The 16,657-nt window shown below is 33.9% G+C and overlaps 1 protein-coding gene across 7 annotated transcripts in view; it reads right to left on the minus strand.

The window, feature by feature from the left end:
• srpk2 (SRSF protein kinase 2) overlaps positions 1-16,657 on the minus strand; it is a 196,333-nt gene that overhangs the window by 21,388 nt on the left and 158,288 nt on the right. For all 7 annotated transcript variants that reach the window (XR_009827538.1, XM_062061265.1, XM_062061262.1 and 4 more), the window contains 2 exons: positions 11,330-11,437; positions 2,970-3,039 (listed from right to left, as the gene is read on the minus strand). Coding sequence is in view for 6 of the 7 variants with exons in the window: in XM_062061265.1 (XP_061917249.1) it covers positions 2,970-3,039; positions 11,330-11,437 (178 nt within the window). In the remaining variant the exon portion in view is untranslated. The remainder of the gene's footprint in view (positions 1-2,969; positions 3,040-11,329; positions 11,438-16,657) is intronic.

Below are 16,657 nucleotides of genomic sequence, written 5' to 3' on the forward strand. Positions count from 1 at the left end.
TGAGACCAACCCGTGAGACCACCTGTGATACCACCCGTGAGACCAACCTGTGAGACCACCCCGTGAGACCAACCCGTGAGACCACCCGTGATACCACCCCATGAGACCAACCCGTGAGACCACCCGTGAGACCACCCGTGAGACCACCCATGAGACCAACTCGTGAGACCACACCGTGATACCACCCGTGAGACCAACCCGTGAGACCACCCATGAGACCAACTCGTGAGACCACCCCGTGATACCACCCGTGAGACCCCCCGTGAGACCACCCCGTGAGACCAACCCGTGAGACCAACCCGTGAGACCACCCCGTGAGACCACCCCGTGAGACCACCCCGTGATACCCCCCGTCGCCTGACCCCGGCCAACCGCTGGGAAGGGAGACCAAGACCCGTGTGCCCTGGTTGTCCTGCATGGGCGCCACGTTGGATTGGTGTTTAAGTACCCTTAAAATGGGAAAAAAGTGTTTCCATCATGGTTTGGTGAAAAACTTCAGAATTAAAACGTCTCAAACACCACCTCTTTTATTGTGATTTTTAGGTTTTGCGCATTTCTAAGGGTAATGGAAACGCAGCTGGTGAAAAGGTGTGTTGTTGTCTGTGCTCTGGCGCCATCTTGTGGGCAGGCTTGCTCACTGCGGGTTGAAAATGTATTTCTTGTTTCGTTCCTTGAACCGGAAGTATATCCCGTTTTGTCTTTAGCGTTTCTGCTCGGAAGGATTCTTCATTCATCACACTTTGTAGGTTTTACAATGTAACTAAAATTGTTGGTACTTACTAAAGCGTCCCATGTGTGGTGTCTGTAGGAGTGTTTTCCTGCTTATTTGCATGTGCTATCGTAATGTCATCAAGCTGATGTCGTTAGCATTAGCAATATGCAACACGTTTACAGGTGTTAGTAATACTAACTTACAATGTCATTCTTCTTCTATTGTTTCACTTTTGTAAATTCACCAAAACGTCAGCGTGGAGTTATTGAGTCTGTTTAGCTGATTGGAGAGCTAGCTTGCACAGCTAGTGGCTCCATGACCATGACCTCTGTTTTGTTTGAGCAGCCCTTTTACTGCCGTGTCAAACAATTAAGGTATGTAAATAAACATTAACAAAATATTTCGTAAAGGTATATATATCTGCGGCTAATATATGTAAAAACATTAATTTCTTCTAAAAACTGATGGGTGATGTTTAAATACTGGTGCACTCTAAAACCCGGAGAGTAAGGTTCTTACTGTACATGTTTGTTATGGTGCTTACTGTACATGTTTGTTATGGTGTGTCATGTTTTGCATTGTGTTGGACTTTGGAGGTTCCGCTGTAGTTTGTAGGAGTGACTATGATCATGTTTACAATCACTAAGTCAGACATTTTCTCCAACACCAACATGAGACACTTTGTGGTTGCATATTTTGTTGGAGTTTAACTACTTCAAATATTGACTGTGGGTTGTGTCTGCAGTACATCATGTAAACACGTCATGTAAACACGTCATGTAAACACATCATGTAAACACGTCATGTAAACACGTCATGTAAACACATCATGTAAACACGTCATGTAAACACGTCATGTAAACACATCATGTAAACACGTCATGTAAATACATCATGTAAACACGTGATGTAAACACGCCATGTAAACACATCATGTAAACACGTCATGTAAACACGTCATGTAAACACATCATGTAAACACATCATGTAAACACATCATGTAAAACGTTATGTAAACACATCATGTAAACACATCATGTAAAACGTTATGTAAACACGTCATGTAAACACGTCATGTAAACACGTCATGTAAACACATCATGTAAACACGTCATGTAAACACGTCATGTAAATACGTCATGTAAACACGTCATGTAAACACGTCATGTAAACACGTCATGTAATCACGTAATGTAAACACATCATGTAAACACGTCATGTAAACACGTTATGTAAACACATCATGTAAACACGTCATGTAAACACGTCATGTAAACACATCACGGAAACACGTTATGTAAACACATCATGTAAACACGTCATGTAAACACGTCATGTAAACGCATCATGTAAACACATCATGTAAACACATAATGTAAACACGTCATGTAAACACGTCATGTAAACACATCATGTAAACACATCATGTAAACAAACACATGATGTAAACACACACATGATGTAAACACATAATGTAAACAAACAAATGATGTAAAAAAACACATGACGTAAATAAACAAATGATGTAAACAAACACATGATGTAAACACACACATGATGTAAACAAACACAGGATGTAAACACACACATGATGTAAACAAACACATGATGTAAACAAACACATGATGTAAACACACACATGATGTAAACAAACACATGATGTAAACAAACACATGATGTAAACACACACATGATGTAAACAAACACATGATGTAAACAAACACATAATGTAAACACACACATGATGTAAACACACACATGATGTAAACACACACATGATGTAAACAAACACATGATGTAAACACACACATGATGTAAACAAACACATGATGTAAACACACACATGATGTAAACACACACATGATGTATACACACACATGATGTAAACAAACACATGATGTAAACAAACACATGATGGAAACAAACACATGATGGAAACAAACACATGATGTAAACAAACACATGATGTAAACAAACACATGATGTAAACAAACACATGATGTAAACACACACATGATGTAAACAAACACATGATGTAAACAAACACATGATGTAAACAAACACATGATGTAAACACACACATGATATAAACACACACATGATGTAAACACACACATGATGTAAACAAACACATGATGTAAACAAACACATGATGTAAACACACACATGATGTAAACAAACACATGATGTAAACACACACATGATGTAAACAAACACATGATGTAAACAAACACATGATGTAAACAAACATCCTCACCTTCATCCCTGGAGTAGTCCTCCCCTGAATGAGGCTCAAACAAGTAATCTCCTGTGGCCAACTCAAAGGCCTGTTGGACACAAGAGCATCATCATCATCATCATCATCATCTTCACAATGCACTTCTCAGCATCACAATGTACTTCTCAGCATCATCATCACAATGTACTTATCATCACAATGTACTTCTCATCATCATCACAATGTACTTCTCAGCATCATCATCATCATCATCATCATCATCACAATGTACTTCTCATCATCATCATCATCACAATGTACTTCTCAGCATCATCATCATCACAATGTACTTCTCAGCATCATCATCATCACAATGCACTTCTCAGCATCATCATCATCATCACAATGTACTTTTCAGCATCATCATCATCACAATGTACTTCTCATCATCATCATCATCACAATGTACTTCTTAGCATCATCATCATCACAATGTACTTCTCATCATCATCATCACAATGTACTTCTCAGCATCATCTTCATCATCATCACAATGTACTTCTCAGCATCATCACAATGTACTTCTCATCATCATCACAATGTACTTCTCAGCATCATCATCATCACAGTGTACTTCTCATCATCATCACAATGTACTTCTCAGCATCATCATCATCACAATGTACTTATCATCATCACAATGTACTTCTCAGCATCATCATCATCATCACAATGCACTTCTCAGCATCATCATCATCACAATGCACTTCTCAGCATCATCATCATCACAATGCACTTCTCAGCATCATCATCATCACAATGTACTTCTCAGCATCATCATCATCACAATGTACTTCTCAGCATCATCATCATCACAATGTACTTCTCATCATCATCACAATGTACTTCTCATCATCATCATCATCATCATCATCACAATGTACTTCTCAGCATCATCATCACTATGTACTTCTCAGCATCATCATCATCACAATGTACTTCTCATCATCATCATCACAATGTACTTCTCAGCATCATCATCACAATGTACTTCTCAGCATCATCATCATCATCATCATCACAATGTACTTCTCAGCATCATCATCATCACAATGTACTTCTCATCATCATCATCATCACAATGTACTTCTCAGCATCATCATCATCACAACGTACTTCTCAGCATCATCATCATCACAATGTACTTCTCAGCATCATCATCATCATCACAATGTACTTCTCAGCATCATCATCATCACAATGTACTTCTCAGCATCATCATCACAATGTACTTCTCATCATCATCATCACAATGTAATTCTCAGCATCATCATCATCACAATGTACTTCTCAGCATCATCATCATCACAATGCACTTCTCAGCATCATCATCATCACAATGTACTTCTCAGCATCATCATCATCACAATGTACTTTTCAGCATCATCATCATCACAATGTACTTCTCATCATCATCATCATCATCACAATGTACTTCTTAGCATCATCATCATCACAATGTACTTCTCATCATCATCATCACAATGTACTTCTCAGCATCATCTTCATCATCATCACAATGTACTTCTCATCATCATCACAATGCACTTCTCATCATCATCACAATCATCATCACAATGTACTTCTCATCATCATCATCATCACAATGTACTCCTCAGCATCATCATCATCACAATGTACTTCTCAGCATCATCATCACAATGTACTTCTCATCATCATCATCATCATCACAATGTACTTCTCAGCATCATCATCATCACAATGCACTTCTCAGCATCATCATCATCACAATGTACTTCTCAGCATCATCATCACAATGTACTTCTCATCATCATCATCATCATCACAATGTACTTCTCAGCATCATCATCATCACAATGTACTTCTCAGCATCATCATCATCACAGTGCACTTCTCAGCATCATCATCATCACAATGTACTTCTCATCATCATCACAGTGCACTTCTCAGCATCATCATCATCACAATGTACTTCTCAGCATCATCATCATCACAATGTACTTCTCATCATCATCACAATATACTTCTCATCATCATCATCACAATGTACTTCTCAGCATCATCATCATCACTATGTACTTCTCAGCATCATCATCATCACAATGTACTTCTCATCATCATCATCACAATGTACTTCTCAGCATCATCATCATCATCATCACAATGTACTTCTCAGCATCATCATCATCACAATGTACTTCTCAGCATCATCATCATCACAATGTACTTCTCATCATCATCATCATCATCACAATATACTTCTCAGCATCATCATCATCACAACGTACTTCTCAGCATCATCATCATCACAATGTACTTCTCAGCATCATCATCATCACAACGTACTTCTCAGCATCATCATCATCATCACAATGTACTTCTCAGCATCATCATCATCACAATGTACTTCTCATCATCATCATCATCATCACAATGTACTTCTTAGCATCATCATCATCACAATGTACTTCTCATCATCATCATCACAATGTACTTCTCAGCATCATCTTCATCATCATCACAATGTACTTCTCATCATCATCACAATGCACTTCTCATCATCATCACAATCATCATCACAATGTACTTCTCATCATCATCATCATCACAATGTACTCCTCAGCATCATCATCATCACAATGTACTTCTCAGCATCATCATCACAATGTACTTCTCATCATCATCATCATCATCACAATGTACTTCTCAGCATCATCATCATCACAATGCACTTCTCAGCATCATCATCATCACAATGTACTTCTCAGCATCATCATCATCACAATGTACTTCTCAGCATCATCATCATCACAGTGCACTTCTCAGCATCATCATCATCACAATGTACTTCTCAGCATCATCATCATCACAATGTACTTCTCATCATCATCACAATATACTTCTCATCATCATCATCATCATCACAATGTACTTCTCAGCATCATCATCATCACTATGTACTTCTCAGCATCATCATCATCACAATGTACTTCTCATCATCATCATCACAATGTACTTCTCAGCATCATCATCATCATCACAATGTACTTCTCAGCATCATCATCATCACAATGTACTTCTCAGCATCATCATCATCACAATGTACTTCTCATCATCATCATCACAATGTACTTCTCATCATCATCATCATCATCACAATATACTTCTCAGCATCATCATCATCACAACGTACTTCTCAGCATCATCATCATCACAATGTACTTCTCAGCATCATCATCATCACAACGTACTTCTCAGCATCATCATCATCATCACAATGTACTTCTCAGCATCATCATCATCACAATGTACTTATCAGCATCATCATCATCACAATGTACTTCTCAGCATCATCATCACAATGTACTTCTCATCATCATCATCATCATCACAATGTAATTCTCAGCATCATCATCACAATGTACTTCTCAGCATCATCATCATCACAATGCACTTCTAAGCATCATCATCATCACAATGCACTTCTCAGCATCATCATCATCACAACGTACTTCTCAGCATCATCATCATCACAACGTACTTTTCATCATCATCATCATCACAATGTACTTCTTAGCATCATCATCATCACAATGTACTTCTCATCATCATCATCACAATGTACTTCTCAGCATCATCTTCATCATCATCACAATGTACTTCTCAGCATCATCACAATGTACTTCTCATCATCATCACAATGTACTTCTCAGCATCATCATCATCACAATGTACTTCTCATCATCATCACAATGTACTTCTCAGCATCATCATCATCACAATGTACTTCTCATCATCATCACAATGTACTTCTCAGCATCATCATCATCATCACAATGCACTTCTCAGCATCATCATCATCACAATGCACTTCTCAGCATTATCATCATCACAATGTACTTCTCAGCATCATCACAATGTACTTCTCATCATCATCACAATGTACTTCTCAGCATCATCATCATCACAATGTACTTCTCATCATCATCACAATGTACTTCTCAGCATCATCATCATCACAATGTACTTCTCATCATCATCACAATGCACTTCTCAGCATCATCATCATCACAATGTACTTCTCAGCATCATCATCATCACAATGCACTTCTCAGCATCATCATCATCACAATGCACTTCTCAGCATCATCATCATCACAATGTACTTCTCAGCATCATCATCATCACAATGTACTTCTCAGCATCATCATCATCACAATGTACTTCTCAGCATCATCATCATAATCATCATCACAATGTACTTCTCATCATCATCACAATATACTTCTCATCATCATCATCATCATCATCACAATGTACTTCTCAGCATCATCATCATCACTATGTACTTCTCAGCATCATCATCATCACAATGTACTTCTCATCATCATCATCACAATGTACTTCTCAGCATCATCATCATCACAATGTACTTCTTATCATCATCATCATCACAATGTACTTCTCATAATCATCATCACAATGCACTTCTCAGCATCATCATCATCACAATGCACTTCTCAGCATCATCATCATCACAATGTACTTCTCAGCATCATCACAATGTACTTCTCATCATCATCATCATCACAATGTACTTCTCATCATCATCATCACAATGTACTTCTCAGCATCATCATCATCACAATGTACTTCTCAGCATCATCATCATCACAATGTACTTCTCATCATCATCACAATATACTTCTCATCATCATCATCATCATCACAATGTACTTCTCAGCATCATCATCATCACTATGTACTTCTCAGCATCATCATCATCACAATGTACTTATCATCATCATCACAATGTACTTCTCATCATCATCATCACAATGTACTTCTCAGCATCATCATCATCACAATGTACTTCTCAGCATCATCATCATCACAATGTACTTCTCATCATCATCATCATCATCACAATGTACTTCTCAGCATCATCATCATCACTATGTACTTCTCAGCATCATCATCATCACAATGTACTTATCATCATCATCACAATGTACTTCTCATCATCATCATCACAATGTACTTCTCAGCATCATTATAATCACAACGTACTTCTCAGCATCATCATCATCATCACAATGTACTTCTCAGCATCATCACAATGTACTTCTCATCATCCTCACAATGTACTTCTCAGCATCATCATCATCACAATGCACTTCTCAGCATCATCATCATCACAATGCACTTCTCAGCATCATCATCATCACAATGTACTTCTTATCATCATCACAATGTACTTCTCAGCATCATCATCATCACAATGTACTTCTCAGCATCATCACAATGTACTTCTCATCATCATCATCATCATCATCACAATGCACTTCTCAGCATCATCATCATCATCACAATGCACTTCTCAGCATCATCATCATCACAATGCACTTCTCAGCACCATCATCACAATGTACTTCTCAGCATCATCATCATCATCATCATCACAATGTACTTCTCATCATCATCACAATGTACTTCTCAGCATCATCATCATCACAATGTACTTCTCATCATCATCATCATCACAATGCACTTCTCAGCATCATCATCATCACAATGTACTTATCATCATCACAATGTACTTCTCATCCTCATCATAATATACTTCTCATGATGATGAGAATCATCAATGTACTTCTCATGATGATGATGATGATCACAATGTGCTTCTCATCATCATGATGATGATCACAATGTACTTCTCATCATGATGATGGTGATGATCACAATGTACTTCTCATGATGATGATGATGATCACAATGTACTTCTCATGATGATGATTATGATTCATAAGTACATTGTGATAATCATCATGATGAGAAGTACATTGTGATCATCATAATCATCATCATGAGAAGTACATTGTGATCATCATCATCATGATGAGAAGTACATTGTGATCATCATCATCATCATGATGAGAAGTACATTGTGATCATCATCATCATCATGAGAAGTACATTGTGATCATCACCATCATCATGATGAGAAGTACATTGTGATAATCATCATTATGATGAGAAGTACATTGTGATCATTAATAATGATCATCATCATGAGAAGTACATTGTGATCATCATCATCATCATGAGAAGTACATTGTGATCATTATTAATGATCACAATGTACTTCTCATGATGATGATCATTATTAATGATCACAATGTACTTCTCATGATGATGATGATGATCACAATGTACTTCTCATGATGATGATCATTATTAATGATCACAATGTACTTCTCATCATAATGATGATGATCACAATGTACTTCTCATGATGATGATGATCACAATGTACTTCTCATCATCATGATGATGATCACAATGTACTTCTCATGATGATGATCATCACAATGTACTTCTCATGATGATGATAATGATGATCACAATGTACTTCTCATCATAATGATGATGATGATGATCACAATGTACTTCTCATCATAATGATGATGATCACAATGTACTTCTCATCATAATGATGATAACAGTGTACTTCTCATGATGATGACAATTTACTTCTCATGATGATGATAATGTACTTCTCATGATGATGACAATTTACTTCTCATGATGATGATGATGATGACAATGTACTCCTCATGATGATGATGATGATGATAATGTACTTCTTATGATGATGATGTAGATGATGATGACAATGTACTTCTCATGATGATGATGATGTAGATGATGATGACAATGTACTTCTCATGATGATGATGACGATGTACTTCTTATGATGATGATGGTGTAGATGATGATGACAATGTACTTCTCATGATGATGATGATGACGACAATGTACTTCTTATGATGATGATGTAGATGATGACAATGTACTTTTCGTGATGATGTAGATGATGATGACAATGTACTTCTCATGATGATGATGACGATGTACTTCTCATGATGATGATGATAGAGATGATGATGACAATGTACTTCTCATGATGATGACAATGTACTTCTCATGATGATGATGATGATGATGTAGATGATGATGACAATGTACTTCTCACGATGATGATGATGATCACAATGTACTTCTCATGATGATGATCACAATGTACTTCTCATGATGATGATGATGATCACAATGTACTTCTCATCATGATGATGATCACAATGTACTTCTCATGATGATGACAATGTACTTCTCATGATGATGTAGATGATGATGACAATGTACTTCTCATGATGATGTAGATGATGACAATGTACTTCTCATGATGATGTAGATGATGACAATGTACTTCTCATGATGATGTAGATGATGATGACAATGTACTTCTCATGATGATGTAGATGATGATGACAATGTACTTCTCATGATGACAATGTACTTCTCATGATGATGTAGATGATGATGACAATGTACTTCTCATGATGATGTAGATGATGATGACAATGTACTTCTCATGTTGATGTAGATAATGATGACAATGTACTTCTCATGATGATGATGATGATGTAGATGATGATGACAATGTACTTCTCATGTTGATGTAGATGATGATGACAATGTACTTCTCATGATGATGATGATGATGTAGATGATGATGACAATGTACTTCTCATGATGATGTAGATGATGATGACAATGTACTTCTCATGTTGATGTAGATGATGATGACAATGTACATCTCATGATGATGATGATGATGTAGATGATGATGACAATGTACTTCTCATGATGATGTAGATGATGATGACAATGATGATGTAGATGATGATGACAATGTACTTCTCATGATGATGTAGATGATGATGACAATGTACTTCTCATGTTGATGTAGATGATGATGACAATGTACTTCTCATGATGATGATGATGATGTAGATGATGATGACAATGTACTTCTCATGATGATGTAGATGATGATGACAATGATGATGTAGATGATGATGACAATGTACTTCTCATGATGATGTAGATGATGATGACAATGTACTTCTCATGTTGATGTAGATGATGATGACAATGTACTTCTCATGATGATGATGTAGATGATGATGACAATGTACTTCTCATGATGACGTAGATGATGATGACAATGTACTTCTCATGATGATGTAGATGATGATGACAATGTACTTCTCATGATGATGATGATGATGTAGATGATGATGACAATGTACTTCTCATGATGATGTAGATGATGATGACAATGTACTTCTCATGATGATGTAGATGATGATGACAATGTACTTCTCATGATGATGTAGATGATGATGACAATGTACTTCTCGTGATGATGATGATGATGTAGATGATGTTGACAATGTACTTCTCATGATGATGATGATGATGATGAGGATGTGCAAAGAGGAAGTTACCATGCAGGCGGTGCTCCAGATGTCTGCAGGTGTGCTGTAGCCAGCTCCTATCAGAACCTCGATGGAGCGGTACTGTCTGGTCTGGATGTCTTCTGTGAAGTGCTTGTGCTGCAATGCAGGATGTATCATCAATTATCTATTACATTTATCATAAATTATCTACTAGATTTATCATCAATTATCTATTATACTGATCATCAATTATCTATTACATTTATCTTCAATTATCTATTAGATTTATCATCAATTATCTATTATATTTGTCATCAATTATCTATTAGATTTATCATCAATTATCTATTATACTGATCATCAATTATCTATTATATTTATCATCAATTATCTATTATATTATCATTAATTATCTATTATATTTATCATCAATTAACTATTAGATTTATCATCAATGATCTATTATATTTGTCATCAATTATCTATTAGATTTATCATCAATTATCTATCATACTGATCATCAATTATCTATTATATTATCATCAATTATCTATTAGATTTATCATTAATTATCTATTAGATTTATCATCAATTATCTATTATATTTATCATCAATTATCTATTAGATTTATCATCAATTATCTATTATATTTGTCATCTATTATCTATTATATTTATCAACTTATGTATTATATTTATGTGTTTATCATCAATTATCTATTATATTTATGTGTTTATCATCAATTATCTATTATATGTATGTGTTTATCATCAATTATCTATTATATGTATGTGTTTATCATCAAGTATCTATTATATTTATGTTTTTATCATCAATAATCTATTATATTTATGTCTTTATCATCAATTATCTATTATATTTATGTGTTTATCATCAATTATCTATTATATTTATCATCAATTATCTATTAGATTTATGTCTTCATCATCAATTATCTATTATATTTATGTGTTTATCATCAATTATCTATTATATTTCTGTCTTTATCATCAATTCTCTATTATATTTCTGTGTTTATCATCAATTATCTATTATATTTCTGTGTTTATCATCAATTATCTATTATATTTCTGTGTTTATCATCAATTATCTATTGTATTTGTGTGTTTATCATCAATTATCTATTATATTTGTGTGTTTATCATCAATTATCTATTATATTTATGTGTTTATCATGAATTATTCACACAATGTACAACTATCATATTTGTGTGTTTATGATCAATTATCTATTATATTTGTGTGTTTATGATCAATTATCTATTATATTTGTGTGTTTATGATCAATTATTCACACAATGTACAACCGTTATATTTGTGTGTTTATGATCAATTATTCACACAATGTACAACTGTTATATTTGTGTGTTTATGATCAAGTATTCACACAATGTACAACTGTTATATTTGTGTGTTTATGATCAATTATTCACACAATGTACAACCGTTATATTTGTGTGTTTATGATCAATTATTCACACAATGTACAACCGTTATATTTGTGTGTTTATGATCAATTATTCACACAATGTACAACTATTATATTTCTGTGTTTATGATCAATTATTCACACAATGTACAACTATTATATAATATTATATTTATATTATATTTATTATATGTGGGCTCTGTACCGTGGATGTCGTTGTGGCTTGTACAGCCCTTTGAGACACTTGTGATTTAGGGCTATATAAATAAACATTGATTGATTGATTGATTGATATATTTCTGTGTTTATGATCAAGTATTCACACAATGTACAACTATTCTATTTGTGTGTTTATGATCAATTATTCACACAATGTACAACCGTTATATTTGTGTGTTTATGATCAATTATTCACACAATGTACAACTATTATATTTGTGTGTTTATGATCAATTATTCACACAATGTACAACTATTATATTTGTGTGTTAATGATCAATTATTCACACAATGTACAACTATTATATTTGTGTGTTTATGATCAATTATTCACACAAAGTACAACTATTATATTTCTGTGTTTATGATCAATTATTCACACAATGTACAACTGTTGTATTTGTGTGTTTATGATCAATTATTCACACAATGTACAACTATTATATTTGTGTGTTTATGATCAATTATTCTCACAATGTACAACTATTATATTTGTGTGTTTATGATCAATTATTCTCACAATGCACAACTATTATATTTGTGTGTTTATGATCAATTATTCTCACAATGTACAACTGTTAGTAGCACAAGGCGTTGGAAGCAGATGGATATTCAAAAAGTGGCCAAATGCAAATGTTTTCTTGAACATTTAGTCACAAAAATATTGAAAAAATAATCAAATACATTTTTTTCAAGTAACACCAAAATATGTAAAACAATTTTTACTAATTAATGTATAAAATTCAACTCAATTCTGGTGATTTTTATAAAGACCGATTTGTTTGTTTTCAATATTTAACATATACAGTGAGGTGTTTTTCAATATGTGTAACCATGATGGATTTAAACATGGCGTCTAGTTCAAATATAGAGATGAGGGTCTTTAATTTGACCTTCTGTGGTACTCTGTCTCAAAGTGTTGTTAACATGTGCTCAATGTTTCCTTACCATTGTTGCTATGTTGTCTATTACCATTGTTGTTATGTTGTCTATTACCATTGTTGTTATGTTGTCTATTACCATTGTTGCTATGTTGTCTATTACCATTGTTGTTATGTTATCTATTACCATTGTTGCTATGTTGTCTATTACCATTGTTGCTATGTTGTCTATTACCATTATTGCTATGTTGTCTATTACCATTGTTGCTATGTTGTCTATTACCATTGTTGTTATGTTGTCTATTACCATTGTTGCTATGTTGTCTATTACCATTATTTCTATGTTGTCTATTACCATTGTTGCTATGTTGTCTATTACCATTATTGCTATGTTGTCTATTACCATTATTTCTATGTTGTCTATTACCATTGTTGCTATGTTGTCTATTACCATTATTGCTATGTTGTCTATTACCATTATTTCTATGTTGTCTATTACCATTGTTGCTATGTTGTCTATTACCATTATTGCTATGTTGTCTATTACCATTATTGCTATGTTGTCTATTACCATTATTGCTATGTTGTCTATTACCATTATTGCTATGTTGTTTATTACCATTGTTGCTATGTTGTCTATTACCATTATTGCTATGTTGTCTATTACCATTATTTCTAAGTTGTCTATTACCATTGTTGCTATGTTGTCTATTACCATTGTTGCTATGTTGTCTATTACCATTATTGCTATGTTGTCTATTACCATTATTTATATGTTGTCTATTACCATTGTTGCTATGTTGTCTATTACCATTATTGCTATGTTGTCTATTACCATTATTTCTATGTTGTCTATTACCATTATTTCTATGTTGTCTATTACCATTGTTGCTATGTTGTCTATTACCATTGTTGCTATGTTGTCTATTACCATTGTTGCTATGTTGTTTATTACCATTGTTGCTATGTTGTCTATTACCATTGTTGCTATGTTGTCTATTACCATTATTGCTATGTTGTCTATTACCATTATTGCTATGTTGTCTATTACCATTATTGCTATGTTGTCTATTACCATTATTGCTATGTTGTCTATTACCATTATTGCTATGTTGTCTATTCATTATTTCTATGTTGTCTATTACCATTGTTGCTATGTTGTCTATTACCATTATTGCTATGTTGTCTATTACCATTGTTGCTATGTTGTCTATTACCATTGTTGCTATGTTGTCTATTACCATTATTGCTATGTTGTCTATTACCATTATTTCTATGTTGTCTATTACCATTATTGCTATGTTGTTTATTACCATTGTTGCTATGTTGTCTATTACCATTATTGCTATGTTGTCTATTACCATTATTTCTATGTTGTCTATTACCATTGTTGCTCTGTTGTCTATTACCATTATTTCTATGTTGTCTATTACCATTGTTGCTATGTAGTCTATTACCATTATTGCTATGTTGTCTATTACCATTATTTCTATGTTGTCTATTACCATTGTTGCTATGTTGTCTATTACCATTATTGCTATGTTGTCTATTACCATTATTGCTATGTTGTCTATTACCATTATTGCTATGTTGTCTATTACCATTATTTCTATGTTGTCTATTACCATTATTGCTATGTTGTCTATTACCATTATTGCTATGTTGTCTATTACCATTATTTATATGTTGTCTAATACCATTATTGCTATATTGTCTATTACCATTATTGCTATGTTGTCTATTACCATTGTTGCTATGTTGTCTATTACCATTATTGCTATGTTGTCTATTACCATTGTTGCTATGTTGTCTATTACCATTATTGCTATGTTGTCTATTACCATTATTGCTATGTTGTCTATTACCATTATTTCTATGTTGTTTATTACCATTATTGCTATGTTGTCTATTACCATTATTGCTATGTTGTCTATTACCATTATTTCTATGTTGTCTATTACCATTATTGCTATGTTGTCTATTAACATTATTACTATGTTGTCTATCACCATTATTGCTATGTTGTCTATTACTATTATTGCTATGTTGTCTATTACCATTGTTGCTATGTTGTCTATTACCATTATTTCTATGTTGTCTATTACCATTATTGCTATGTTGTCTATTACCATTGTTGCTATGTTGTCTATTACCATTATTGCTATGTTGTTTATTACCATTGTTGCTAGGTTGTCTATTACCATTATTGCTATGTTGTCTATTACCATTGTTGCTATGTTGTCTAATACCATTGTTGCTATGTTGTCTATTACCATTATTTCTATGTTGTCTATTACCATTATTGCTATGTTGTCTATTACCATTGTTGCTATGTTGTCTATTACCATTGTTGCTATGTTGTCTATTACCATTATTTCTATGTTGTCTATTACCATTATTGCTATGTTGTCTATTACCATTGTTGCTATGTTGTCTATTACCATTATTGCTATGTTGTTTATTACCATTGTTGCTATGTTATCTATTACCATTATTTCTATGTTGTCTATTACCATTATTGCTATGTTGTCTATTACCATTGTTGCTATGTTGTCTATTACCATTGTTGCTATGTTGTCTATTACCATTATTGCTATGTTGTCTATTACCAATGTTGGTATATTCATTTTTCCTACATTGCTGATACAAATGATTGTTACAGTGTAATAATTATTGTTAGCTGTGGTAATGCCACTATGATACAACATTTGTATAATCCTTAAACAAAGTAAGAGTGTATTGATCACTGAATGGAGAAGTGGGGGTGAGATTAAATAAATTATCTTCTTTCCTCTCAGGCAAAATCGGACGATCATGCTTACATA

Source organism: Entelurus aequoreus, linkage group LG10 (assembly GCF_033978785.1).
Source record: "Entelurus aequoreus isolate RoL-2023_Sb linkage group LG10, RoL_Eaeq_v1.1, whole genome shotgun sequence".
NCBI classification, from domain to species: Eukaryota; Metazoa; Chordata; class Actinopteri; order Syngnathiformes; family Syngnathidae; genus Entelurus; species Entelurus aequoreus.